This window comes from Vipera berus (genome assembly GCF_964194415.1).
Source record: "Vipera berus genome assembly, chromosome: 3".
Lineage (NCBI taxonomy): Eukaryota > Metazoa > Chordata > Lepidosauria > Squamata > Viperidae > Vipera > Vipera berus.
Window position 1 is genome coordinate 40,932,826 of NC_138204.1, and position 27,774 is coordinate 40,960,599.

The 27,774-nt window shown below is 37.5% G+C and overlaps 2 protein-coding genes across 2 annotated transcripts in view; one reads left to right on the forward strand and one right to left on the reverse strand.

The window, feature by feature from the left end:
- The first annotated feature begins 857 nt into the window (after positions 1–857).
- On the forward strand, positions 858–27,609 carry WDR77 (WD repeat domain 77). The gene is made up of 11 exons (XM_081325051.1): positions 858–1,067; positions 2,979–3,164; positions 3,323–3,464; positions 3,546–3,595; positions 5,659–5,729; positions 5,950–6,004; positions 7,215–7,286; positions 7,386–7,494; positions 8,641–8,709; positions 10,228–10,364; positions 26,589–27,609. Exons 1-11 carry the CDS (start codon positions 944–946, stop codon positions 26,615–26,617), a joined length of 1,044 nt encoding a protein of 347 aa, XP_081181177.1. The 5' UTR covers positions 858–943; the 3' UTR covers positions 26,618–27,609.
- The window catches only part of LOC308666323 (uncharacterized protein C6orf132 homolog), a 46,898-nt gene continuing 34,545 nt past the window's right edge, over positions 15,422–27,774 (reverse strand). The window contains exons 4-5 of the mRNA XM_081325050.1: positions 20,254–23,086; positions 15,422–19,486 (exon numbers count right to left, since the gene is read on the reverse strand). Coding sequence (XP_081181176.1) covers positions 19,387–19,486; positions 20,254–23,086 — 2,933 coding nt within the window. The 3' untranslated portion in view covers positions 15,422–19,386. The remainder of the gene's footprint in view (positions 19,487–20,253; positions 23,087–27,774) is intronic.

A 27,774-nucleotide genomic window follows, 5' to 3' on the forward strand; every position in this document is an offset into this window, starting at 1 on the left:
TAGGAGTTGAAGTCCATGAGTCATTAAAGAGCCGAGGTTGCCTACCCCTGCCATAGAGCTACGCTAATGCAACTGAGAGTAGTTAAAAAAAGGTAAAAACCAAACCAAACCCTAGAGCTAAAAAAAAGTGCGACAGGGACATCTTTTGGTGATTGCGGGACTGTATTTCGTTGATGCTGAAATATTATGCTCTCTCGAGTTTGAGGGAAAATCTTGATGAGAACATTTTAAACAATTGATACTATGGAACACAGTGGTTCATATCACCCCACAACTTAAATATACCATTGTTCTCATTTTCCAGGCTGTGGGTCAGATCAGCTCAAGGCAAGGCAATACAGTATTTTATTTATCTATAAAACATGTCTGTATCCTCTTTCAACTCCAAAAGATGTTGTTACAATCAAAACCAAAGTTGTTACATCAAAATAAAAATAAACGAGCAATACATTCCCCTGCTGTTGTGCTTGAATTGCAAAGCTGACGGTGAAATTTTATTTATGAAAACTTGATAATATACCAGGAAGTCCCAAGGTACAGCTATTTGGAATAGTATAGTAGGATAGCCAACTTTCAGAATTCAGCGTGATTACAGCCATCTAATACATCTACCCAAGTCTCACAACAATCACATCTGATAAATGTCAGTTCAAATTACATTGGTAGATTGGAGAGGAATACTACAGACAGAATGCAATTTAACATTTTCACTTAGACTTTGGAATGGGGGATTGAGAATCACTTAGTTCCAGCTCTATAGAATTTGATTATATGGTCTAGGAAAATATCGCGAGAAAAGCATGCAAAGGCTTGAATTCCGCCTGGGAGTATTTTGGAAGTTCTCGCGAGATAAGGAAGAGTACTATCAGGGCGGTTGCGGGTGTCTTTTTGGAACACGTGGGCGTGCTTGGAGTTTGCTGGATCGCATTTCACTGCTGCACCTATGGAAGAAGCCAAACCGAGTCCCGGGCATGGAGTGGAGGCAGAAACCGGACCCGAGTGGAATATTCCGCCCAACGCTCCCGCCTGCATGGAGCGCCACCTGGACGGGGCCCATTACCGATCAGGTACCCCATGAGTGTTTACCAAGTTGGTGTCCCCAAACGCTCTTTGTTACAACTCATCACTATCACCGCCTGGGAATAATGGCAGGTGTAGCCCCGAACGTCTGGAAGGCGACAAGCTACGGAAGCCTGTAGCCTGCATTTCAGAGATGTTGCATTTCAGAGATCGTGGCTTGGGAACCGAGATGTCGGGTGCCCATGTTATCTTTCTCGTGAACTTCGCTCTCAACTGGAGCCTCTCTTAAATTGGCGATTTCTGCCATGTGAGCCGAGTTTCATTCTGTTGATATGTTTTATGCAGTATTCATTATACGCAATTTAAATCTGTCTTCTTTGATGTGTTTATTTATAATTTCTATTATTCGGCTTTTTTTAAAAAAAATGGCAGAAACCTAACAAGAATTATCTTGCGAGGTTCTGAATCATTAGGTAAAGGTAAAGGTTCCCCCGCACATGCGTGCTAGTCGTTTCCGACTCTAGGGGCCGGTGCTCATCTCCGTTTCAAAGCCGAAGAGCCAGCGCTTGTCCAAGGACATCTCCGTGGTCATGTGGCCGGCATGACTAGACGCCAAAGGCGCACGGAACGCTGTTACCTTCCCACCGTGGTGGTCCCTATTTTTCCACTTGCATTTTTACGTGCTTTCGAACTGCTAGGTTGGCAGAAGCTGGGACGAGTAACAGGCGCTCACTCTGTTACGCGGCACTAGGGATTCGACCCGCCAAACTGCCTACCATCTGATCGACAAGCTCAGCGTCCTAACCCACTGAGCCACCGCGAATCATTACAGAGTATACTGTAAAACTCTTGCTGTAAGATCAGTCTTCCCACACTTCAGACTTCAGCTGTCCTTACCTACAATTCCCAACCTTCATAGCAGCTGATGAGGATTGACCGTAATAGTTGCAGAAATCCTAATCTGATATAGACAAGGGTACTCTATATCAGGGGTCCCCAACCCCCAGTCCGTGGACTGATACCAGCAACGAGTCCGCACAAACAAGCAAAGACCCATCCGCGAAATACAGGCAGCATACAAAACCACGCACCCTCCTGTCCCTGGAAAAACCTCTTTCCACAGAACGGGTCCTGGTGCCCCAAAAGTTGGGGACCTCTGCTCTAGGTCAGTTGATCTCAACGTGTGATCTCAAATAATATTTTAAAGTGTCTTGTTTCAATTTTGAATACAGTAAATATCAATAGATATCACCTGATATGAAAGCTCTTTGAGGTCCTCAATACTTGTAAGAATGTAAACTGCTAGTAGCAACCACTGTGCTTTGGTCTGCTTCCATAGTTGTATTAAAGTATTTGTGTTTAGTGTATTATGCTTAAACCTGGACAACACTCAGGAAAAGCAGCTTTTTCCATAGGTGAAGGTTCCCCCCCCATGTGAATGTTGATTGAAGGGCACCTCTTATGCTCAGGAGGCATTTTTTATCATTAAAAGATGGATAAACTTTTGTCATTAAAAATCAGATTCAGAGTAACAGTTTGGCAAACTCTGAGTCTAAATTTCCACCTTGACAAACAGCTAGATCATCTTTGCATAAACTCACTTCTGTTACAGATTTTTTTCCTATTGTCTTGAAATATACTTTTGTCCTCAGCATTCCATTAGCTGCTTCATATTTTTATAATACTTCATACTTAAACTCATTATACACTTTTTGGTAAATTGAGAGTATAGGCAAAAAAAACCTTTATCTTCCTCCCTCACTTTGAGTAGAATCCAAAACTGGACTAAGAATTTAGGAACATATTTCAAGACAAAAATACAATTTCCTTATTGGAGCAGTTTTCTGCTGAAAAACAAAGGTGCTGGGTAAAATGCAAAACTCAAGTCTTTGTATGCCTCATTCATTATACATTAAATATATTTATTACACGAATCTCTGTTTTAATTCTGCTTTCAGATGGTTCTCTGCTCCTGGGAGCATCCAGTTTGAGTGGACGTTGCTGGGTTGGTTCCATATGGGTATTCAAAGATACATCAAGAGCTCCTAATGAAGGATTTTGCTCTGCGGGTGTTCAAACTGAAGCAGGAATAGCAGATCTGAAGTGGGTAGCAGACAAAGGAATCTTGGTAGGGTCAGATTCAGGTGAGTATCAAAAGATATTTGTCTCCTAGCTGCAAGATGTATACAAACTGAAGTTTCTGGACTAGTCACAGCCCCTTGTAGGGCTTTTCCCCCCTAAGACAATCAGATAATGCAAGTTGCAGAATATGAATTTGACTTTCTTCTCTCATATTCCTCAGGTGCTCTGGAATTTTGGGAGCTGGATGAGAATGAGAGTCTGATAGTGAACAAATTCTGTAAATATGAGCATGATGACATTGTGACAACTGTGAGTGTTGTTTCCAACAACACACAGGCCATCAGTGGCAGCAAAGATTTCAGGTGAGTCTTTTGTGCAGTTGTTTTCCTGCTTTATATAAAACATTATATTTTTTATAAATCTCATCTGACTTTTATGTTTAGTGTGAAGATCTGGGATATTCCTCAACAAACAGTACTCAGCACGTATAAAGGTAAGAGCCAAACTTGTCAAATGTTTCCTTATTCACTTATTTCATCCTGCCTTCCCAAATAAATTGCAAGTGATTCACCTTTGTATATCATCATATGGGAAGATTAATGACAATTACCTCAAGTTTATTTGAACTTCATGAATGAACAGAAATGAATCAAAATGTCTTCCTTCAACACACTGGTTTCCAGTTACTTGCTTTTCTCTATTTACAGTCAGTGCATCTGAGTTTTGTTATAATTTGTGCTCTGTGATTGGCAACTTCAACAGAAGATTGGTGTGCTTTTAGACACCCGGTTGGTTTCAATTTTTGTTGTGATAGGTTTACTATTTCTCAAGTGGTCTTATCAATCCATTTTTTTTAACTGAAATCATCTCAGCAGGATGAAGACTATGCCATCCATGCTGGACCTGGCTGATTTGCTCCATTTTATAGGGAGTTTGGAAGGAATAGCCATTTGGCTACTGCTTTTCCTTTTCTGAGCCATATTTCAAGTTCTGTCCACCATGGATTAGAGACAGAAAGTTATATAAATTTTTTGAATTGCTTGGGTATGTAAAATTTACTGCAAGACAACTAGATCTGAAAAGAATGGGATATTAAAATCAAGAGGCACCCCAATTTCAGTTTTTAGCAAGGGTTATTACTCTACTAAGCTGAGATGACTCAACGTTATGAGCCATAACTGTTATTTAGGAGGTGAACAACGAGAATTTTTTTTTACCTCTTAATTTTTAAGTTAATTGTGGTGGCTGAAATTGACTAAAAGCATTCTCATACCCACAAGACAGATTTCAAACATTTCTTTTTACTGCAAGATATTAAGATTGTTATCTGGGTAGAATTCTGCTAATTATATTTCTACAATTATAGATAATTGTACTTATCCAAATCAACAAAGCCACCAAACAGTTAACAATAATTATAAAGTAACCTCCCCCCCCAAAAGAAAACTTTTGTGTTTTTCTACTCCCTTTGCACGAGGTCTGTTGTCCAGCTTTAAGTTAAAAGGTAAAGGTTCCTCCACACATGCGTGCTAGTCGTTTCCGACTCTAGGGGCCGGTGCTCATCTCCGTTTCAAAGCCGAAGAGCCAGCGCTTGTCCGAGGACGTCTCCGTGGTCATGTGGCCGGCATGACTAGATGCCAAAGGCGCACGGAACGCTGTTACCTTCCCACCATAGTGGTCCCTATTTTTCTACTTGCATTTTTACGTGCTTTCGAACTGCTAGGTTGGCAGAAGCTGGGATGAGTAACGCGCTCACTCTGTTACGCGGCTCCGACCTTCTGATTGACAAGCTCAGCGTCCTAACCCACTGAGCCACCGCGTCTTGTCTGCTTTTTGAGATTACTTGGAAAGATATTTAAGAAGAAAAATTGTACTAATTAGGAAAAAGCATAAAGAAGCACTATGTTTCTGTCCTATGCTTATTAATATATCTACTTTGCCCTATTTCCATATTTATTGGCAAAAATGTATTTGTATAATTGCATAGACTTTTAAAGCTTTAAAAACAACTCAATGTTTAAAATTGTGTAGACATTGAAAACTTTTTATATGCCTTCTAAAATTTTTTAAGTATGCCTTTAAGCTGAATGCAATGTTTTAGGAAATGTGGATCAAATGTATTTTCTCATGTCTAGGATATGTGGGTTCAAGTTGATTTTGTGTCTGAATTGGAAGTAGTCTCATTCCTTAAATATTTCTGTTTATGGCTATTCATTCCCATTATGTATTTATTATACACATACACACACTTGTACATACACATTTATTCCATTGTTGCTTCATACATTCAATGTGTATGTAGGTTGGGCTGAGTAATGGTTATCTGTTGAACTTCATAACTAATGGAGCTTGAACTTTGTATTTGTAACACATATACACGCTTCTAGTGTTGTTATTTCTACCTTCTGAGCAGCATTAATGCTTCTGAAGTGCATTTGTGTAGAAAGACTTGTCTCGTGTGAATCCAGTGATTTTTTTTGGAGTATCTTTAGTTTAAATCTTAAGCAAATCCATATTAATGGGATATAAGATACTTTTTGTTTTGATTTTGGCTAGCTCATTCTGGTCAAGTGGCTTGTGTGGCCTCCTGCCCTGGAAAGGACACAGTGTTCCTGTCCTGTGCTGAGGTAAAGTACACTTTTTATTTCTGAATTACTGTAGATAAAGATTCAGACAATCTCTGTGTTCTCATGAGAAAAGTGAATGGAATCTTAGAAATTATCAAAGGGATAATAGTACAATATTGCAAAGCAATGGAGAAATCTGGCAAAACTGGAATGCGGGAGTGTGTATTTTGGTTGACAGTTTCACTTTTAATTCTGTTTTATTAATTTTGCACTCCTTTAGGACAGCAGGGTTTTACTCTGGGATACCAGATCTCCAAAACCAGCATCTCGAATTGGTATGTCTCGTGCTCAATAGTTTTGTGGAAATGTTTCTGCTTTATGTCTTTCGCCTCTGACATAACCTTTGAGTGGGCTATTCAAGTAGCCAGTTGGAAGGTCCTAAGAATACCATTTTTAAAATACTCATACTCTCATATATTCCTGTGCACCCACTTCTTGGTGCAGATGGATGGAGTATTTCATTCATTGCTATCAAAAGAAGGCCTAAAGAAATATTAATTTTGGGGGGGGACAGTTGGAGGTAGCAAAAAGTTGAAAAAAAATTAAGTCTTTGACTCACTTCAAGTCAAAGCTTGGGACATGCTCACTTGTCTTTAATTGTTGGTTGTGGAATGCAGAAATATAACATTCCAAGTAAATAAAATGAGAAGAATAGATTTGAGGTGGGATTGGGAAAGAGGGGCTTGCCAAATGATGTAGACAGATAGTGTATATTCATCTGCCCAAGACTGTTGGGGTTTACCAGTATGCCTAAAAGCCAACTCACACCCCAGTGCTTATCAAAATTATTTGCAGCAGATGGCATCACTTGAATCATGTAATTCAAGAAGGAAATACAATTATGAATTGTAAAAATCATTATGTTAAATTGTCCTTATTGTAGAAATGGATGCAGCATCCAGAAGTATTGAAACAAGTCTAATTAAGTGCTCAAGTTGTTTCTGGACAGCAGCTTTAAATATTCCCCCCCCCCTTTTGTATCCCTGTCTTTTTTTCTTAGATTTTGGCCTTCTAAAGGGAAAATCAAAAGATATAATGTTGAAATAGTGTAGCATAAAATATAAGACATTAAACACTTACTCTGGTTCACATTTCCTCTTAAATTTGAGAGGTCACTTATGGTCAATAATGTATTCTTAACCTAACTAACTTTCCATGGTGGCTTTGGGAATAAAATTGGGGGAATTCCTAATTCCAATTCTGCCCTTAGATCCCAAAGAAAAAAGCAGAATATTAATGCAAGAAATAAATGACTAAAACTTCTCTCAATGTATTTTTGTTTTAGGAAAAAATCAGGTGCTTTATAGGAATGAGTAGTCTTAAACTTTTTTTTTTTAGAAATAAGCTAGCTACATATGTTTAAAGGAGGGAATGTCTATTTGTGTTTGTTTTCTTTTGAATATTAGCAGTCAGTTGTTTTCTCTGAAACAGAACCTTGTGAACCTAACTTATATTTTTTTTCTGCCATTATATATATATATTCAGCCTGCAATGCCTCTTGTAATCTTTCTACCTCACTGGCCTGGCATCCACATCAAAATGACACTTTTGTTTTGGGTAAGGGATATTTTTAAAAATCCTTTTTACATATTACATATTTTGCATATTAAATACCTATTTAACTCCAGCTGCTTGTTCTCCATTTTTATTTCAAAGGTGACGAAAGTGGGATGATTGTACTTATAGACACAAAGAATCCAGATACCATCATCAGTTCAACCGTGCATTCCCGTAGTATCACAGGATTTGCTTTTTCTGCACACAGGTAGGACTGTAGTATCAGAAAAAAAGAAACTGTATTTAATTTGTCAGTTATTTTTATTTACAAATGTATGTGCCGTTCACTCATTGATATCAACTCATTTATATTTATGCTGCCTGCATCCCGCAGATGGGGCTTTGCCTGTTTGTGCAGCCTGTCCACGGACTGGGGGTTGGGGACCCCTGCCGTAATGGAATGTTTCAGTCTCATAATAATTACATATACGCTCACCAGACAAAGAAAAGGTTTCTAAAAACTGTACAAACAGCAGCATGAAACCTAAAAGGCCTACTAATCCTGCCTTGCAATTACAAACACTGTAAAAGCATTACAGCTTTTCCCCTTCCAAGTGGATGTAAAAATGGTTAATCTGTCAAAGGTGATGAAAGCGTCTTCCCTTCCCTGATGTTTTATAAAATTGCTAAATCCAGAAGAACTTTCCCATGGCCGTTTAAATTTACAAAGATCTATATAATTCAGAATTATATGGCTCTGGCTATATGTTGTCACTTGGACCTGGAAGATTATCCTTTAGAAATATGTCGTTTAACTTTATATTTTCCTTTGAAACGAAGGCTAAAATGTTACTAATTCTTCTAGAACTATATTATCATTTCTTTTACTATACATTTTTACTGGTATCTTTATTTTCAGTTGATAATATTTTGTAACAAAAAAAAGGACTTGATTGGAACGCTTGGCTAAAATTAAAGTACAATTATGATTTTACCTAACCATGTTTGGCTTTTACTAACATTGTTAATCTTTTAATTTCAGTTTTAAACTACAAAGGCTACTTTATCGTTGTTCATCTTGTGTTGTTACAAAAAAGATTCTTGTGTGTAAAGCTAATCAGTTCTTTTTCTCTGGAACTCATTAAATATATAGTGTATTTTTTTTTCATTTCAGGCAATCTCTTTTATACCTCTCCTCTTAGATTTCATTGTTTGCTTTATACCTTAGTCCATCTCTGTCTGCTCACTGATCTAATAATTATTTCTGTTTCTTCCCCAGTTTCAACATACAGATTATAAGGTTTTCTTTGCTATGATATGTTTTTTAATTTATATGTCACTAATAAGCTCTCATATTTGTTTGTGACATTTAAACAGAAAAAAGATTATATGTGCTAATTTTTTCTACCTCTAGTTCACCTCTGCTGGCTTCTATCAGTGAAGATTGTTCTGTTGTTGTCCTTGACTCCAGTTTTTCAGAAGTGTGAGTTACAAAAGTGTTCAATCCACTTGCCTCTTGCAATTCTCAGTTTTTGTATCATATAATCATTTAGGCTCTCAGTGATTTGATTGCCATCTTGGTTAAAGGTTGCATATATTTATGTAAAAATAATTGTGCACTGCAGTTCATATTCAAACTGCCACCTCTGGTTAAAGTGATGATCAGGACCAAACTTAATAAAGCATGCCCATTTTTATCCTGGTGGGGCAAATCACCTGAGCCTCATACTTGGTCTAATAGGTTAATGGATCCATGCAAGAGTAGAACAGAGTTAGGTCTATTTATCCAGACTCATACTTGCACAATGAAAGCAGCTTGCATGTAGGATAATAATACAGTAAAATGAAGAATTCTATACAGCATGGAATTGGAGGCTGCATTTCAGGGAGGTAGTATGACTGTGGACTGTGTTCAGATTAGCTACCATCTCTGTTCTAGACAACAAGAAGAGGAAATTAGAAACTGGTGCTTACACTGATGCTTCAGAAATATTTGAGGATTCCCTTCTCTGGAATCATATTATTTAAAATATTTATAGCCTGCTAACTATTCACCAGGATCTTCAGATGGTGGAACACCAACATTATCTTTAATGTTGGTGCTCCAGTATCTGAGGATTCCAATTCAGGGGTGTCAAACTCAATTTCATTGAGGGCCGCATCAGCATTGTGGTTGCCCTCAGGGGGGCGGGTGGGTGTGGCCTACTGGGTGGGTGTGGCCTACTGGGTGGGCGTGGCTAAAGTGCATATGGCCTACTTGGTGGGCATGGCCAGCTCTACATTGTTCGCATCAAGGCTGCCTATGGGGGCCTGGGCAGGAGTGGGACAGATCTGAGGGTCTCTGGCAGAAGGAGGGTCTCTGGGCCAGGGCCAAGGCACTGGGGGCCGTTCCCTCACTGTTTCCAGGATGGCTTCGCGGGCCACATGAAACCACTTCGCGGGCCGTATCTGGCCCCCGGGCCTTGTGTTTGACATGTCTGCAATAGATGATATGCGGGCTATAAATGTTTAAATAAATCAAGAGCATATTCCTTTAGTTTTCACTAATAAAACTTAATCTAGAATTGGGAAATTAAATGCAGACTGAAAGCTGGATTGATGTCTGTCTAGTGGCTGAATATCTGGGGGAAAATGGATGGGACTTTAGTGAGGAGGAGCCTTGTTTCCTTGTAGAAGCCCTTTCATTGTTTTGTCGTTCCTGCATATGAAGCAAATAATGATGTCATCCTACCTTTTGCTACATGGAGAATGGCCCTTCATGAACAGAGCAAAGTAGTTTTTGCTCATTGCCTTATTTTTGAAGGAACATAGTCAATGTTTACAGATACCCCATGTGGAGTGCTTACAAACATTAGTTCTTCCTCATTTTAGCAATTCACATCTTTCTCCTGGTTCCCCATTGCTAGTAACTTGAAGGTAGTCTTGTGTTAATAATTACTTCTTTATGAACTCATCTGTGGATTTCTAAACTAACAGTAGAAATGTTTCCTATCTTTCCCAGTTTTAGGAATCGGTCTCATCGAGATTTTGTAACAGGTTTATCATGGTCTCCCTTGAATAAAAACTCATTGACAACAGTTGGATGGGACCATCAAGTTCTACATCACACAGTCCCAATGCAGAATAACCACCGTTCTGGTAAAAATGATATCACTGCATAGTTTGTACTTCCTTGGTCCTTTCCTCTGGGATGGCCCTTTTTGTGGGGAGAAATAATGGGGCTAAATAATGTTCCATGCAGCAAAGAATGTGGTCCTATAACAATTTCACGGGAGATGCCTTCCAGCTGCGTGTTACAGCCAGTCAAATTCTGCAAGAAACGGAAGTTTTATAGTGGTTTGGACAATAATACAAATCCTAAAAGAATTGGTTTCATTTAATTTTTGTGGGCAATACTTTATACAACCTCAAGAGTGTTGCAGATGCATATTTTTTGTGTGTATTTTTTACTGTGGAATAAAACTTACAGAGCTTTCTGGACTTGCCTGCCAGATTTTGACTGAATTTATAATTTAATATACTCAGTTCACATAGTATATACATCAGTTCAGTTGTGAGACTGCTTCAATTTGGCATATTCTAATTGGGGAATCTTCTAGTGTGAAGCAAAAAACCCCTCCAATTTCCTGCTACAATTTCTTATACATTCAACTGTATAATAGAATCCAATAGTTTTCTTGGATTTATGTTTCATGAACAGCAATTCTTTCCATGGTTGTCTAGCATACATTGCAGACAAAACCCTCACCTCTAACAATAGCAAGATGCATGCAGAATAATTTTTGTCTTAACTTCAGGATGTGCTGTTTAAAAAAGGGTGGAGAAGAGTTGGAAAAAAAGTTGGTTTAAAAAAAAGTTCTGCATAGCATATCTTGTTGGGCCTGACCCAGCCTTCCAAGTTTCCTTTTTAAAGTCTATGTCCTTCCCTAAAGAGAAGCCACTTCAGAAAGCCACTGTATTTAGAACTTCCATAGTTTTTTCCAGCACATACTTAATATTTCATTCTACTCCACCCCCTTGCTTTTTTACAAGTAATATAACAAAAATGGTATTCTTGTAAGTTCTATTTATCTTGAAGTAAAGTGCAGTTTGCCTTTAAGTTGTCTTAACAATCCTCATTAGAAAAGCCTTCCCAAATGGGCTTTCTCCAAATATATTGGGATTGCTCTTACCATAGTTCTAGGATATGCTAGCTAAGAATACTGGGAATTAAAGGGGGGCATCAGGTTAGAGAAAGCTGCCCTAGACACTGTTCCACTTCGCTAGTTGGCAAGAACACTTTGGATATGTTTACATTATGATTTCTGTTTTGGTTCAGCATTTGGAAATGGAGGAGGGAGACACTTTGAATCTGATTGCTTTAATTTAGATTGTATAACAGATCCAGATAGATATGTATGTGAATGGAAAAGGGAATTGGCTATTTTGAAGTTATAGAACACTCCAGGATTCCTTGGGTATAAATCAAGTCTGAAATTTTGCAAACTCCAGTCTTAACTATGAGCTTCCACATTTTTGGGAAAGGCATAGAAACAGGCAAGTATGGTGTAAAATGTGTTGTTAGCTGTTGGGATTGTCCACCATTGATTTCTAAACATGTAGGCTTTTGTAAATACAGCATATTTTATTCACTATATTAAAGCCCAAATTTCATAATGGAATAAAAATTATAGACATATTGATATGGCACATTATGGTTTTGTAATGCTAGGAGAACCTCTGTAGAAGGTCAAGAAACATAGTTATTTTATGTTCTTAACTATTGAGTACTAATTCTGTGACTTGTGAAATCTGAAATGCATAACAACCATACTCAAATGGAAGGCAATTTTTAAAATAAACTTCTTCATTTTTAAATTTATGATTTTTGTTTAGCTTGTTTTGAGTTTGTTTGAATCTTGTCTTTTTATGTCCACTGGTTTTAATGAAATTAGGCACTATTACTTTTAAAATTACATTGATAAATTTTATCACTTAACCACAGTCCATGGTTAAAACAGTGATTAACTTTGCATTGGAAATGATCAAGATCAAAATGCTACTTTCCCCCATGAAATATAAGATCAAGCAACAAAACACCAAAAATGTTTGGTGGGGTGGTAATATTCATTCTGCTACACAAATATGTCTACAACCTTAGACAATAATTGAAGCTTTTCTCCATTACTAGCAGTGCATATTTCCACTGTTGTACCACAAGGAGGCAGATTGTTACTATTTAGCTTTGCTGAATATAGTACTTTACTGCAATTTGCTCTCTGTGTCACGGATATTGATTCTTTATTTCAAGAGGACTTCTGCAATTTCATATGAGATGCAGTAATTTCCAAGAACCAAAAAAGGAAAGACATGAAATATATTTAGGGCTTCAAATACATCAGCTTGCGCAGCCAAGGTAAGGAAATTGTGTGGTTCTTGTTGTTAGTTGCGAAGTCGCGTCCAACCCATCGCGACCCCATGGACAACGTTCCTCCAGGCCTTCCTGTCCTCTACCATCTTCTGGAGTTCATTTAGGCTCACGCCTACTGCTTCAGTGACTCCATTCAGCCACCTCATTCTCTGTCATCCCCTTCTTCTCTTGCCCTCAACCTTTCCCAGCATTAGGCTTTTTTCCAGTGAGTCCTCATTAGGTGGCCAAAGTATTTGAGTTTCAACTTCAACTTCTAAAGAACAGTCAGGGTTGATCTCCTCTAGGACTGACCGGTTTGATCGCCTTGCAGTCCAAGGGACTCGCAGGAGTCTTCTCCAGCACCATAGTTCAAAGGCTTCAGTTCTTTGGCGCTCAGCCTTTCTTATGGTCCAACTTTCACAGCCATACATTGCAACTGGGAAGACCATAGCCTTGACTATATGCACTTTTGTTGGCAGGGTGATGTGGACTACAGCCCAAAAGATGCAGACTGCCAAACAGAAGACTAACTTTCTTTGCTGAGGTTTAAAGAAAAATATTTTTCTAAAAACCATGGCATCTAATAAAGATCAATGTATAGAGACTCATATCAGAGCTTGAAGACTTCGAAGTAGTTATTTCAGTAGATTTGATTGTATTTTGCCTTCTTTTTGTTACTTCTCTTGTGTTTCTGATGCTTTTGCCGCTATTTTAACAGAAGCATTGCAAAAGTATGAGCTGTATGCAGAAGATTATTATTTTTATGGGATCAAACATAACTGGCTTGTTTCAAGCTTCCCAAAGTTTTGCTTTGATTGCACGGGAGACTAATTGTATTTGCTATTTCAAAAGGGAGTCTGGTTAGGGCTTGCTGAAAGGAGTTGCACAGGTAGCTTGGAAAACATGTATTCTGCTTATGGCATGACTCAATAAAAGTGGTAGAGCAAGATTCCCTGCCCCTGTTGCTCCATCTGCTATGCCTCTCCATTTCAGATGATTCCTTTAGTATTGATAGGAAAGTCAACAAGGGAGGCAAGACTAATTAAAATGGAGCATTTCCTTGAAAACCCTAAAGCTTGGTCATGCATATGTGATGCGAATAAAAATGAAGAGCAATCTGCTGAACTCTTTTGACAAAATATATAAGCAGTATAAGTTTGCTGTATTGAATTGATTTGCATTTCATTTAAAATTGGTATATGTTTTCTGCTACTTTCCTTTTTAGAGGAACCAGCCCCCCCAAACCCACTTTCTCCCTTGTTTTTTGTTGTTTGTATGGAATACTTGGCTTTAGATATTAGACAACATAAGGAGGTTTACGGAGTAGTGCATCATTGTGGTTTTATTTGCAGCTAGTATTCTATTTCTAAACCTCATGCTACTATTCCACTGTTGATGCAAATGATAGATACCTTTAATAAAATACCAGGACATTCTATTAACTGGTTCAAATTGGAGTTGATGCCAATATGTGGAAATTTGGTTACCCATCTATTTAAGGAATATCAGTTCTGTATTTGTAATGTAATGTAAATAAAATATATAAAGAGGTTTCTTCAGACATGGATAGATGGAAATCATTAAACTTCACTCTTTGGGAAAGGTGAATGCTTGCAAATTAATTTCCAGATTAATTAGTATTCTGAGAGGAATTCCTGTTCAAACATCTGGAAAACACTGCAGAAAATAAACTCTAGAAAATGTTGATTTGGTTTTTCAATTCTGAAAATATCTTTACAGAAAATGCAGTTACCAATTAATAAGAGGATTTGGTTTTCCAAATCTGGAACTCTTATCATAAAGCTTAACTACTATCAAATATTCAAAACTGAAAGCCAACAATTGGTGTTAATATTTCAACAACTTTGTATACACACATATAGCACCTTTGACTGCTTGGCAATATTAGAATCTAAATACAATCAAGCTCTAATATGTCTGGAAATTTATCAGTTAGAGAGTTATGGAATGGAATAAAAAGATTTTTTTTCTATATAAAATTGACTTTATGGAGAAATTAAAAATTGGGGAAAAGATTCTGATATGGAAAAATTGAATGAAAGCAGCAATATTGACTTGATCAATTGATAGATGCTTAGGATGAAATTAAACATAAGTTCTAATAGTAGACAAGTATCTATCAGATATAGCTCAGTGGCAATATTTACAGAAGTACAACTTCTGTTAACAACATTGTTTGGACCAGCATTTTCAATTTCTAAGACACCTGGTATACTAGAACAACTAGTTAAATTTCTAAAACTAAAATTGATGTATTAGGTTTTTTAGTTATTTGGTATCAATAAATCACTTTGACATGCAGATTTTAAGAGATGAGTGGAATAAAGAATTAGAAGTTTCTGCATTCCCTGAACAATGGGAGAGTGTATTAACTTCTATATCTAAACTGCCAATTGACCTTAACCTACAACTTATACAACAAAAAAATATTTAGAATTTATTGGACTCCATTATGTTTATATAGAAAAAAAATGCTAGAACAGCATTTTGTTGAAGATGTAATAAGGAAAATTCTTCTCTAAAATACATTTTTTACAATGTCCTATACTTAACCAAGTTTTGAGAGAAAGGACTATATAAACGTGACTATATCACGATGGCTAAAATTTTCAGAGGATAATGTTCTCTTGAATAACATACCTGTACATGGAGTTGGACAACAATTATCTGTGTCATTATAGCTAAAAGACTCAATATTGCAGTATGGAAAGATGAATGTAAGGCTCCACTTACTCAATGGATTGAAGACCGGTTTACACCATCTGTGAGTCGATTGCCATAAATGCAATAAATGTGTGGATTAAAAAAAAGGCGGCCCTGGGTGTTTTACTTTGCTAGTCGTAGCTGACTTTAGCAGGTGGTGCTTATGTGCATTTCTTGAGCCAGTGCTGTCAGAAGATTTTTCTGTGGTCATGTGGCCATCCTGACATCACGCCACAGCACAAAGCACATGGTGAAACAAGGAATGCCATTACCTTCCTACCAAGGTGGTACCTATTTATCTACTTGCATTTACATGCTTTCAGACTGCTAGGTTAGCAGGAGCTGAGGCAAGTGATGGGAGCTCATTCTATTGTGCAGTGGTGGGACTCAAACCAAAGGAGTTTAGACCTTCTCCAGTGTCTTTTAAGCCACTGAGCCACCGTGCCTCTTGTATGGATACATGTAAGGAAATATGGGAACAATTTATATAAAGTACCATAGTTTGAAAAATAATCATATAGACACGCACACTTCATGTTTGTATTTGATAATTCTATATAGAATTGTAACTTTATTGTTCTAATAGCATACTCTAGTCTATACATTATTTTTTCTGTTGTATTTTTTTTACTTATTTTACAAGCATTTGTGCATTTTTGATAATGTATTTTTTGTGCTTTGTTTGCTTTTTCTTTTTGTCATTTTAAAAGCAATAAAATGTATTTAAAAATTACAGCAATATTATTGTATTAGAATTTGAACTTGCCTTCAAACCATCTCGTAGGATACTTTAAATCATTTAAAATAAAGAAAAACAAAACCAGACAAAAACAAGGAGATAAATTTATACGAATTTGTGAGGACAAACACACAGACTGCTTTTATTGTGGAGCAAGAAAAATTAGAAACTTTTGCTTCTTCTAGAAAGGAAAGGGGAAATACTGTTAATTAAACACTGGAAGCCCTGAATCAGTAGACTTAGCAGATAAGCAATTTGAGACAGAAGAATCTTTGACTGACATTCTGTACAGACAGATATTTACTAGCTTAGAATGAATAATTTTGACTGAATGACCACTCTGACTCCAGACTCACCAGCGTATAAAAGGTCATGTAGAAAGCATTTGAGAAGACCAGATGACTTTAAAAAACAGTGCAGAAATAATGATAGGCTTTAAAATACACAGTGAAAGTTTAGCAATTGGAGTGGCTGTTGTGGCATATTTCAATGATTGTTTACAAACATGCAGTCTGAAATGAGTTTCACAACTTTGAATAGATGCTGAGAATACAAAGTTGTTTATTGTTTTTCTAAATGGCTTTCATGTCTCCTACCAAAATCAGTTAAAATTATTTCTTTGAAACCAGAGTTTGGTCAAAGCTAATTATATGAGTGATCAATATAAGTAAAAGCTAAGACAATTTTATGTAACATTTATGCTGTATTATTGAAAATACTATATTAATTGGATATTGAAAATATCCAATGTATCTATTTTGAAACGTAATGCACCCACGGGGAGGTTCCTAAACTGAATCTCTCACTATTGGACATGTAGGAAGACTCCTGCTTCTACTGCAGGTGAGGAGCCTCCTAGAATAGATCTTATGGACAAGAGGCTTAGTACATTCTTTTTAAAATCAGTTTATCTTAGTATCAAAGGTTAAAATCAGGGCTAGTCCAAGTTGTTCCTTGCCTGAAGCAGAACAACAAATGGATACTTAATCGGCAGGGTAGTTCCTCTGGTACATGAGGCAGAAAAATCACAGAAGTAATCTTTCCATCATGGCAGTAAAAATACAGAACAGAAAAAAACAAAGGAAAAAAACCCCATAAATAACTAATAATTTACTTCCTTTCATCCCACCCATCTTCTGTTTAAAATAGATTCACTCTGCCTACTGATAGAGGTGGCTTTACTCTAGGTTCACAGGTATATATTCGTGGAAGAAATTATGTGTGAATAGAGTGAATAAATACAATATAGAAGATGGCTTGCAAACTACACCTGTTTAAACCATTTTTTACTTAAATGTTTGGAAACATTTGACAGTTTTACATGGGAAGCATCCATAGGGGACAGATAGCCATCTCCCTAAATAAGTGACTTAAACTGAACTTGAACTACAACATAATTCTGCCAAAATATTTCTCTAAAATTGAATCTATTGCCAGACAAAATCAACATGAACATACATGCTTTATAATTTAAGTTATCTATTAGGTATATAAAAATAATGGCTATATTCTTGCTTCTTTGCAAAATCTACAGAAATAAATTGAGGCAGCCATTTCCCCTCACAGTTCTAAAAACTAGAACTATATCCATATATCATTGGATTCCAGGTAATCCATTAATTGCAACCACAACTGGAACCAGCATTTCTATGGTTAATCACAAGTGGCTGTTAAGTGAGCTGTGCCCAATTTTATGACCTTTTTGCCATGGCTGTTAAGTGAATCGTTGAAGTTGTTAAGTTAAACCACGTGACCATCAAGCAAATCGGCTTTCCCCCTTGATTTGCTTGTCAGAATCCAGCTGGGGAGGTTGTAAATGTCAATCACATGACCTTGGGATGCTGCAAACATTGCAAATGCATGCCAGAGGTCAAGCATGTGAAGTTTGATTGCATGACCACTGGGATGCTGCAACAGTCATAAGTGTGAAGACCATTCGTAAATCACTTTTCCAGTGCTATAATTTTGAACAATTGCTAAACAAATGGTTGTACTTCAAAGACTACTTGTAACTATCATGTATAACCAGTACAAGCCAAAATGGATTAGAACTGTTTTCCTCTAGGCATTTAAAAGTAAATCCCATTGAATAAGATTTACCTCCAAACAGATATAGCTGACATTTTCAGAGGTGACCTTTAAGCACACACTGCTTTTCCTTCAAGTACAGAGATATAATTGGGTTTAATTTGTATAGATGCCAGCACCTGTTCTACTAAACACCTCTCATATCCATTAAATATTTTTAAACTCCTAAACCAAAATAAGAAACCAGAAGAAAAACAAAGCTGTAGACAGAATGATTGCATTCTTGAAAATTATAACAATACAACAATGATGACGAATTGCCAGGTTAGCCTGGCAGAGATATGTTGTTTGGTTCATTCAAATCTTATACAGTTTTTAACTAAAAATGCTTCCTAAATTAAATTCAGCTGTGGGTTTTTAAAGAGGACTGCAAGAATTATATTTGTGTCTTTAGAATGGCTATCATTTTTATCCATAGATGTAGATGCAAAACCTAAATGATTGTCTAAAAAAAGATTTTGAAGAAGTTCAGTCTCAAATATTTTGCAAGATATAAGAATATTTGACAAGGCACCCTGGATTTCTCATGTTTTTTTTCTATTAAGGATTCTAACAATGATGTGATAAACAAAAAATTAATGGGGTGCAAGTTAGAGATGCCCTGCTAAAAAAAAGCTCCTGTCAATTTTCTTTGGCAGTAGTACTATTGAAACTGCAAGTATCACAAACTTCTAATCCTTCTGTCTTGCTCATCGTTTTTTCCTCTGAACTCTTCCTTTCCTTTTCCATAACTCTGCCATTTTCTTCTAGCTAAGAGCCATGCATGGCTGATCTAGAATAGCCATAAATGGGTTGTTGAACTGCTTTCTTCATCTTGGATCTTGGATTCTCTGCTTCGCCTTTCTGTTGCAGCCTTCCTTCTTTGCTTGCTTTTCCTGAATGACCAATGCATGTTCATAAAAATGGTGCTAGTAAGGTAAAATTTACTCCGTGCCCTTCTATTCAAAGCAGACAGCTATTAGTCAAATGTGCCCTAGAATGAAGACACATGCATAGCTACTCTTACATAATGCAAAAGAAGCTTGTTAGCAAGAGAGCTTCATAAGAGTCATTCATAACACTGTCTGAATAACTTAAAACTAAAGTTTACAAAAAGATACAGGTCCTACAGAGCTATACAAAGGCGAGTTATAATACAGAAAAAAGAATGAGGTCCAGATTGAGTAATAACAATCTTGGCCCAAGTTGTGTGCAGATGCAGAGCTTCTGACAAAAAGGTCTTAATGAAGGCCTTGGTAGGAGTAAGAAATGGGTTGTCTTGTTCCAGGCCTAACAGTAAATGTATTTAGAGTTCCATATTGTGGACTAACGTGGCAAGACCTAAATAGAAGAAATATAAAAAAATATCATTAGTCCAGTAGAAATTCTTAGCAATAAATAAAGACCAGTGATTCAATTAAGAGGTATATTTCATTCTAAGTACAAGGAAGAAAAAAAAACCTTTTCAAATCAATATCTGAGATTTTGTTAGTGAGATAGCGTTTGATTATCAGAAACACAAACAGCGAATATGAAATATTTAATACAGATTTTTTGGCATAATGGCTTTCTCAACTAAATACTAATAGAGTTATCTTACCAATATAAATAATAATGTGGATGGTTTGAATATTCTTACTACTGTTTCAAAAATAAATAAAATGCTAGTTTACCTGGAAACAATAATTCTGTTGAATTACATAAGTTTCTTAGTACCCATGTCTTTTCTCTAAATATAATTTAAAATGAACAGCTGCACAGGTCAAACAGTCGTCCACTAGCAATACAGTATTTCCTTCTCAACTGAGATCTTGGTGATTTTGACAGTGATCTTAGCTGTAGGAACAAGTGTGGAAGAAGCAGGCATTTGGCTGAAGCGGTAGCCATCTGGTCACCTGACTGAATAATAACTTGATTTTAAATAGAGAGTATTCTACCTAGAGCACTGTAACTCTAAAAAAAATGGGGGGGGGGAAACAGATCACTTATGTTATATTGGACAAAAGAAATGCAGAATGTCAACCTGCATGCTGACTTCTGGCAAAAATATTTCCATACAGTCCCTTACTCACATTTCAACTCTTATATTTATGACAAATGAAACATACCTGCCAGACGTGATTGCATTGGTGGAATAGTCTCCATTTTGGCTTTTATACTGGACATCATTGACAGAAGTATTGTAAGTTATAATTTTTCCAGGTATTTCCAAGGATACCCTTCGGCCCTGTGTACCATTGGGAACATTTCTGTGAGAATAATTTGCTCGATGAATCCCTTCCACAGCTGAAGAGTTGTAGCCATAGGAGTTAGGTGTGCTCATACTGCGAGCAGACATAGCTGTCCTACTATATAAGTCATCAGTCTCTGATAGATAAAGGCGTTTTTTAATTAGGGGGCGGCTATTGGAACAGCTACTAAGGTAATTGGAGGTATAGCTGCCACCTGGATAACAGTGACTATAGTCACTTGGCCTTTGGACTGCTGATGTCAGAGAATAACTGTTGCCATAGTTATAGCTTGAGTTGTTGAAGTTAAGTTGCAGATCTGAGATCTGAGTATCTGAAGACAACTTTGGGATTTCAGGGGTATCATTGCTGAACTCTGGTGGTGGAGGAATTATTTCATAATTGAATCCTTCTCCCACCTCATCATTCTTAACTGTATGGTTTTGGGGTGGAGGAAAAAAATGAAAAGGAATTTCGGATCTGCTCAGTGGATCTTGCTGCTTCAAGTGACTGGAGGTTGAGTCTTGAAGCAAAATAGAAGAATCACACTTATTTGATGAAAGACTTTGAGACTCATTTGTCTCCCTGAATTTCAGTGTACTCCTGCATTGTTCGGTAGCATTGGAGAATATTTGTGGCATATTTTCACTTTGTCCTGACAAACTCCTGATATTGTTGTTGGATGCACTTGATCCATTACACTGCTTACTTTCAGATTCTGCCAATAAGTCCTTTTGTGGGGACTTTGGGACAACCTTAATAGTATTGGGCTTTGAATTGCTGTAATAAATGGTGGATAACCCATTCTCCGATTGGCTGCTATTGTTCAACTTGAGCTGAGATTTCTCCAATAAAGAACTATTATTCTGAGAGGCAGAAGCAGAACACTTGCCTCTATTAGCCCGCAGTTGTGCAGCCAGAAGAAGAGCCATTGGAGAGCCTTTTTCTACTTTTTCTCCTGTAACAGGATGAAACAGAACATCACTGCTCTGTTGCTCTGCATTCCTAGATAGCTTGGCTGTTGTTGAGGGCATGCTCCCAGTAAAATCTCTTTGATTTTCATTAATACTTGAACTGCTGAGTCCATCATGTGTAGCTTGGGAAGAAGTTGCAGAGACAAGGCTGTTAACAGAGTCCGATTTTGACCTATGAGTCTTATATTGCACAGAGAGATCCTTGCTGGGAGAAGCAGTTTGTGTGGGTAATGTACTCTCAGAATTAGAAGAGGAAGATGTAGCTGGAGCCAAATGTTCACTTTTAGATTTTAAAGATGAAACTGTGTGGACAGAAGCACTAGGCATCGTTGGTTCTTTCTCTGCACCTTCCAGTTTTGCTGTTGGAAATTTCAACTCACCATTATTGTCCTTATTGCCAGAAAACTGAAGAGTAACTTGTTTCCTTGTTTCTGGATTATGTTTCAGATTTGCAATTGCCAAAGGTGGGCCTCCTTCCTTGACTGGAGACAATAAAGCTTCCAACTCCTCTTTCAGTTTCATAGCACAATTTGCTTGAGTGGTCGGAAATTTGTCTGTAGTTGAGAAAGCATCTTTGGTGAAAGATTTGGCTGGAGAATTATTGGCACATATCTTTTCTTTCTTTTCATTCTCTGCTCTTTGTTGTAAGCGTGATTTTTTCACATCATGCTTAACTAGTTTTAATTCATCTGTAGTAACACTGCTATCAGTGTCTGTACCTTTAGATTTGGAAAATGTAATTTTTCCAGTTGGTCGGTCTTCCTTTCTGCAAGTTGAGAACAGCAAGGTTGACAGTTCATTCTTCAACTTGTCTAAATTGCAACGTTCGTTCCACATATCATCATCAGATGATGCATGACCTGGAGATGAAAATTCTGTTCTTTCTTCACTAGACCAGGATAAATTCTGTTTTTTCTTCATTGGGCAGATTTTGAAATCTGATGTTTCAGATTCTGTGACCAAAGCAGAATGCTTTTCCATAGTAGTTTTGGCTCTAGCTTCTGCCTCTGAATGAACTATGGTAGCAGATTGTACAGTAGGTAACAGAGGACTGTGACTGTCAGGTATCATTCTAGGAAAATGTTCTTTTTCTCCTGAGGAAATAGATGATGTTCTCATAGGAGTAGGAGGGGGTACTTTTAATGATTTGGAAAAAGTGAGATGAGGTTCTGGGCTGGACTGTGGTAACTGTGGTAACTCCTTGTGAATAGGTGTTGCTGGAGAATTGAGAGAAGGATTATGAATATTTAGAACAGTCTCTGATTTCCATTTGGACACACCATTTGAGAAGAGTTGTGTATGAACTGGTAGTGAAATTGGAATAGAAGAAATTTCAGTATCCATAAAATCAGGAGGAGGGGGAGGAGGGGGAGGAGGAATGAAGTCTGGTGGGGTTGGAGTACTGGGAGAAGAGACATCAGAATATGGAAATGAAGGTGCAGCCATTGATGAAAGCCATGGAGCTGGCAATGCTGGTGGAGGTGGAGGTGGAGGAGTCATTGGTGGTGGAGGTGGAGGAGTCATTGGTGGTGGAGGTGGAGCTACCATAGAAGGTGGAGGTGGAATTACCATAGAAGATGAAACTGATGGTAAGTCAACTGAAAGTGGTGGTGGTGAAGGAGGAGGAATTGAAGGTGGTGGTGGAATGTAATCATCATCCAAATAATCCTCCCCAAATGCCTTTGTCCTCAGGTCAATTACTGAATTGTACTTTCTATAACTGCCATTAATTTGTGAACCTAGGAAGAAAACAATACATACATATATAAATTATATTGCTCTCATTTTACACTGGAAAGAATAAACTTACCTAAATGAATATTTTCTCTAGGACCATATTGAAAACTAAATAGCCTCCCCTCTTCTCCCCCGCCCCTGGTCAGGAAAACTCAGAAAAAACTCAGACATGTACAAATACATTTATAATGCCTTCAATTTTTGGTTTTCAAGTTATTTTCTTTAAGCTGCTACAACAAGTTAACTGATGTTTTTATAATGGAAATGGAAGCTTCAGTCACTGATGCTTTTTCTAATTTAACAAGTGAGAAGCTCTTGGGCCCTAAGATAAACAGAAGAAGCAAATTATGAAAGGACATAATCACAACTGCAGCAACTACGTCAAATTTTTCTATCACGCTTAAGAGAGCAGTGTGTGCTCATATGGTGACTGGAATCTCTATTGAAAAATAAGAAGGTCTATTCCTGTAATAGGAGGCATATCTGTAATTTGCAATTGAATCTGTTTCTTTTGATGGTAGAGAGTAGACTTCTGCAACCTGCCCTCCCCCAAATCAATCAGGATTGCAAAATGTAGAAGGCAACATCCCAACATGACTAGGGGACATTCTGGGTGGTGAACTTTGAGCTGCATCCCAAAACATCTGTAGCACCTTATGTTGCGAAACCTGCCATTGCATAAGAGCCAAGCTAAAAGCAAAGTGCTTCTGCTCCCATGGGAAGCATTAGTTCTTGGTTACAGATAAGAAGCCCAACAGATGACACAATTTATTCTGGATAGCAGCAGGAAGGAAAGTTTAAGTTTCTCCCCTGCTTCTGATGGGTTTACAATAGCCACACTTTTCTCTACCAGATTATTTTTATTAAATACCCCAAAATGTATATACATTAATTATATACTGTACATGTACGGGAAATTTAACATCATGCTCAACTTGGCTTTAAAGGATACACCACAGATATTAATGCAACTCAATGTAGAATTCATATAAAGCAGAGAGATGACATGGAAACACATTTTCCCCTCTCAAAACCACTTCTTCCCATATATTTTTGTATGGGACAGGAGGATAATTTCATTGGTGGGGGTTTCTTAATGACAGGAATAATAGTATAGGTGAGAGAAATGTTCAGTTCTCCCATCTGCCTAAACTGTGCTTTAATAGCCTATCGTGATTAAGTATTAGAAGAATTACTCAAAGTGTGGTAATGGAAGATATCTACCCAATTTATATTTTAATAGAAGAACAGTACTAAAAGAAGGGACATTGATGTGGGGAGTTAGTAGGATGGGTCTAAGGAGAACATGGGGTCTCCATATCTGAATTATTGCAATGTGTTCTATATGGAGCTGACCTTGAGACCATCTGGAAGCTACTAGTACAAATTACAGCAGCACAACCAGTAATATCAGCCTTTCAGTATGCCGATGTGTCACCAGTTGACTTCTGAGTACAATTCAAGGTATTATTACTTATAAAGCCATTTATGGCATAGGATCTGGATAACTGAAGAATCATCTATCTCTAACTGTTTCTGCCTATCCGGTACGTTCTAGCAAAATGGGTATGCTCCTGGTTCCTTCTATTAAACATTGTCCTCTTATGGGGCTGAGGAAGTGTACCTTCTCTGAACTGGTCCCTGTTCTCTGGAACAGCATCCCCCCCAATACAAACAGGATTTTCTCTATGGGACTGTATGTTTTTTATTATTAATATTTGAATCTGTCAGAGTGACAGTCTATATCTGTAGTGCTGGGAAAAAAACAATAACAGCCTATAGATGTTATGCTGTTAAGAGAAGCTGGTTTAAACCATTTAATTAAAATTAATTCTTTGCTGTAATATTAAATTCTAAATAATAACAAATGTTAACAATGTGTGCTCTTCTATATCTTCTACACATTCCAAGTCCTGTACAGATGGGGGGGGAGAGAGAGAGAGAGAGAGAGAGACTAATTTGCCAATGATGAAAGGATTTGTTTCCTTCTAGAGCAGAGGTCCCCAACCTTTTGGACATTTGGTTCTCTGGAGAGAGGTTTTTCCGCAGACCGGAGGGGGCGTGGTTTCATGTACTGTCTGCATGCTGCGGCCTGGTGCCGGTCCACGGACCGGCATTTGGGGACCCCTGTTCTAGAGATCTTCCTGAGTTAATAAGTTAGCATTAGTTTTGAGGAGAGAAAGTAAAATAAGAAAAGGATCCTGGCAACAGGAAGGGTGTACACCATAGGCCCAAATCAACCCAGATCAGTTCAGTTCAATGGCAAACCAAGTCTGATATATTAGTCTACCATTGTAAATGGCACATTTAGCGCTGCTTGAATGATCTACAAAAAATCTTTAAAAGGAATACCATAATTATTTGTAGTAGCTCTTATATGAAACTACATACAGCACCCCACTTATTTGGTATCCAGGATATATTCCTTCCAGAGATGGCACAGATACTGGAGCTTTAGAGGTTGGTAAGCCTATAAGGAGTTGCTATAAAGAACAGTAAACAAAATACATTTTTTTCTGATTCACAGCAAATGGGGACTGTGGCAAAGTACATCTGGTCATTAACAAGGAAGTAACTATAGATATTTTAAAAAGTTTGCTAATTGCCATGGCTACCTGTCTACAGAAACTAGCTGAACTTGCTTTTAAGAGGCTGATTTAAGTTAATGATAGCTCCCTCAATTCTGTGCCAAGCCTTTCTGTTAGCAATGCTAAATATTTTCCATTTGTGATGAATGTTTTGAAAGGCCTTAGCATAGGAAGACCAGAAAACTAGAACTGAGTTCATAATTTTAAAAATAAATAGTGAGAGTTTATTTAAAAAAGAAAACATGATGACAGAATGTAGGGGCATTGAAAAGTTATTAGATAGCACATTAAAACATTGATTGTCTTCTAAGTGACCTCCCTTATGCCCTATAGATTTGTTGAACCAAACTAATTTCCTAAATGCATGGATAATGGCTCTGCACTAAAGACCCCAGTTAAAGAAAATGTGACCAAGAAACTTTGTGATAATTAAGAGCTGACACTGACTTAATGGCATGTAATCAATCAATCAATCAATCAAACAAACAGAAAAACACATATTACATATAATAGAGAAGCAGTTTTGTAAGCTTCATGGTTAAAGACATTTCTTTACTGGCATTCTGGGCAATAGGTACGCCAAGTTTAACAGCATTGTAGTGCTGCATATTTTCACTAAATTTAAATTCAGAGTTTAAAAAAAATCTAGAAGATTGTTAGCTATTATCAATTATGGAATATAGGTAATAAGATTCTTGATTGATTAAAACTGCCAAAGGCTGGGATATGAGTTGACACACTGATATGCAGATCCTTCTTGGTTCAAACCCAATCAATTCTTTTTTTAAGCAGATGTCATATAGTAATTAAATATACAGATTATTTATTTATGTAGGGAGATTGCTCTGCAACAGGGAGGTTGTCACAGCAAAAACAATCCCAACGATCCCACAAGCGTATCTTTTTTTAAAAAAAGGATCTAACAGCTGGCAACTTGGGGGATAGCAACTCCGAATGCAAACAGAAATTCCTTGATGACTACTACTTCCCCTGCCTTGAGGTCTCAGCTGGTGCCATACCCTGAACCCAACTGGACACTTTTCAGAAAGGGGAAGCCAGGCGTCCTTCTCCCTGATAAGATCACAAGTAAGGGAGCTTTATTATTAACCAATCTGGTATTAAGCAGCAACAGTAAAAAAAAATCCAGGCTTCTGGAAGTCTGCTGACAAGGCCTGGGCTGGAGCACAGACGGCTAGAGCCCATCATCAGTACTAAACACAAGAAAGGCCTTCTCCACAAATAGACCTCACTCTGTCTTCCATCAAAACATCCCATGCCTGTCACCACCACCATCAATACACCAATTTATTGACCTTCTCTACGCCCCCCCCAAGTGTCCATTCCCCCCCACCCCCAGCTCCAGCTCCCAGCTCTCCTAGCTGAAGATCCTTCCATCTGCTCCTGCACATCAGACATCCCACTTCCAGCCCAGGTTCCACTCCAGGGCAGAGGCAACAATGGAGCCACTTCAACATTTACCAGCGCAAGACTATTCACAAAAATGGAAGGACGTTTCAATCCCCACAATGGACAAATGGCTGCAAAAGTTGAAGGGTTTAGCAGAGATGGCTAAACTGTCTGCTTTGATCAAAGAAAAAAAAACACAAGTACTTTTGTTTCTACTTGGAAACCGCTTCTGGACTTTGTGCTTGAGGTGGGGGAAAATGAAACGTTGGTTTGGGGTTTTACTGATTAGACAGATGTGTTGTTATAGAAATGGCTAATTTGTACTATTATATAAAAGTAAAAAGTTGAGGTTTGATGTTACTGTTTTATTCTTCTGCACCAGAGGGAGATGGAAGTCAACATCTTTTTTTCTTTTCTCCCTTATTTTTCCTACTATTTGCTTTTGTATTTTTGTATTTTATATTATAAATAATAAAAAAGTGTAAACAGTCAAAAAGAAAATTAAAAAAAAAATAAAAAAATAAAAAAAATAATACAAAGAACATTTACCAGCATACTACTATATAGCCTATAAAAGAACAATTTAAAATACCCAGGTAAGACCTAGTGGCAAAATTCTGCAAAGCTGCAGCTCTCGCTCTCACTCTTGGTGGCTTACAGACTCAGTAACGTTCTGGAGCAAGCTAACAAAAACT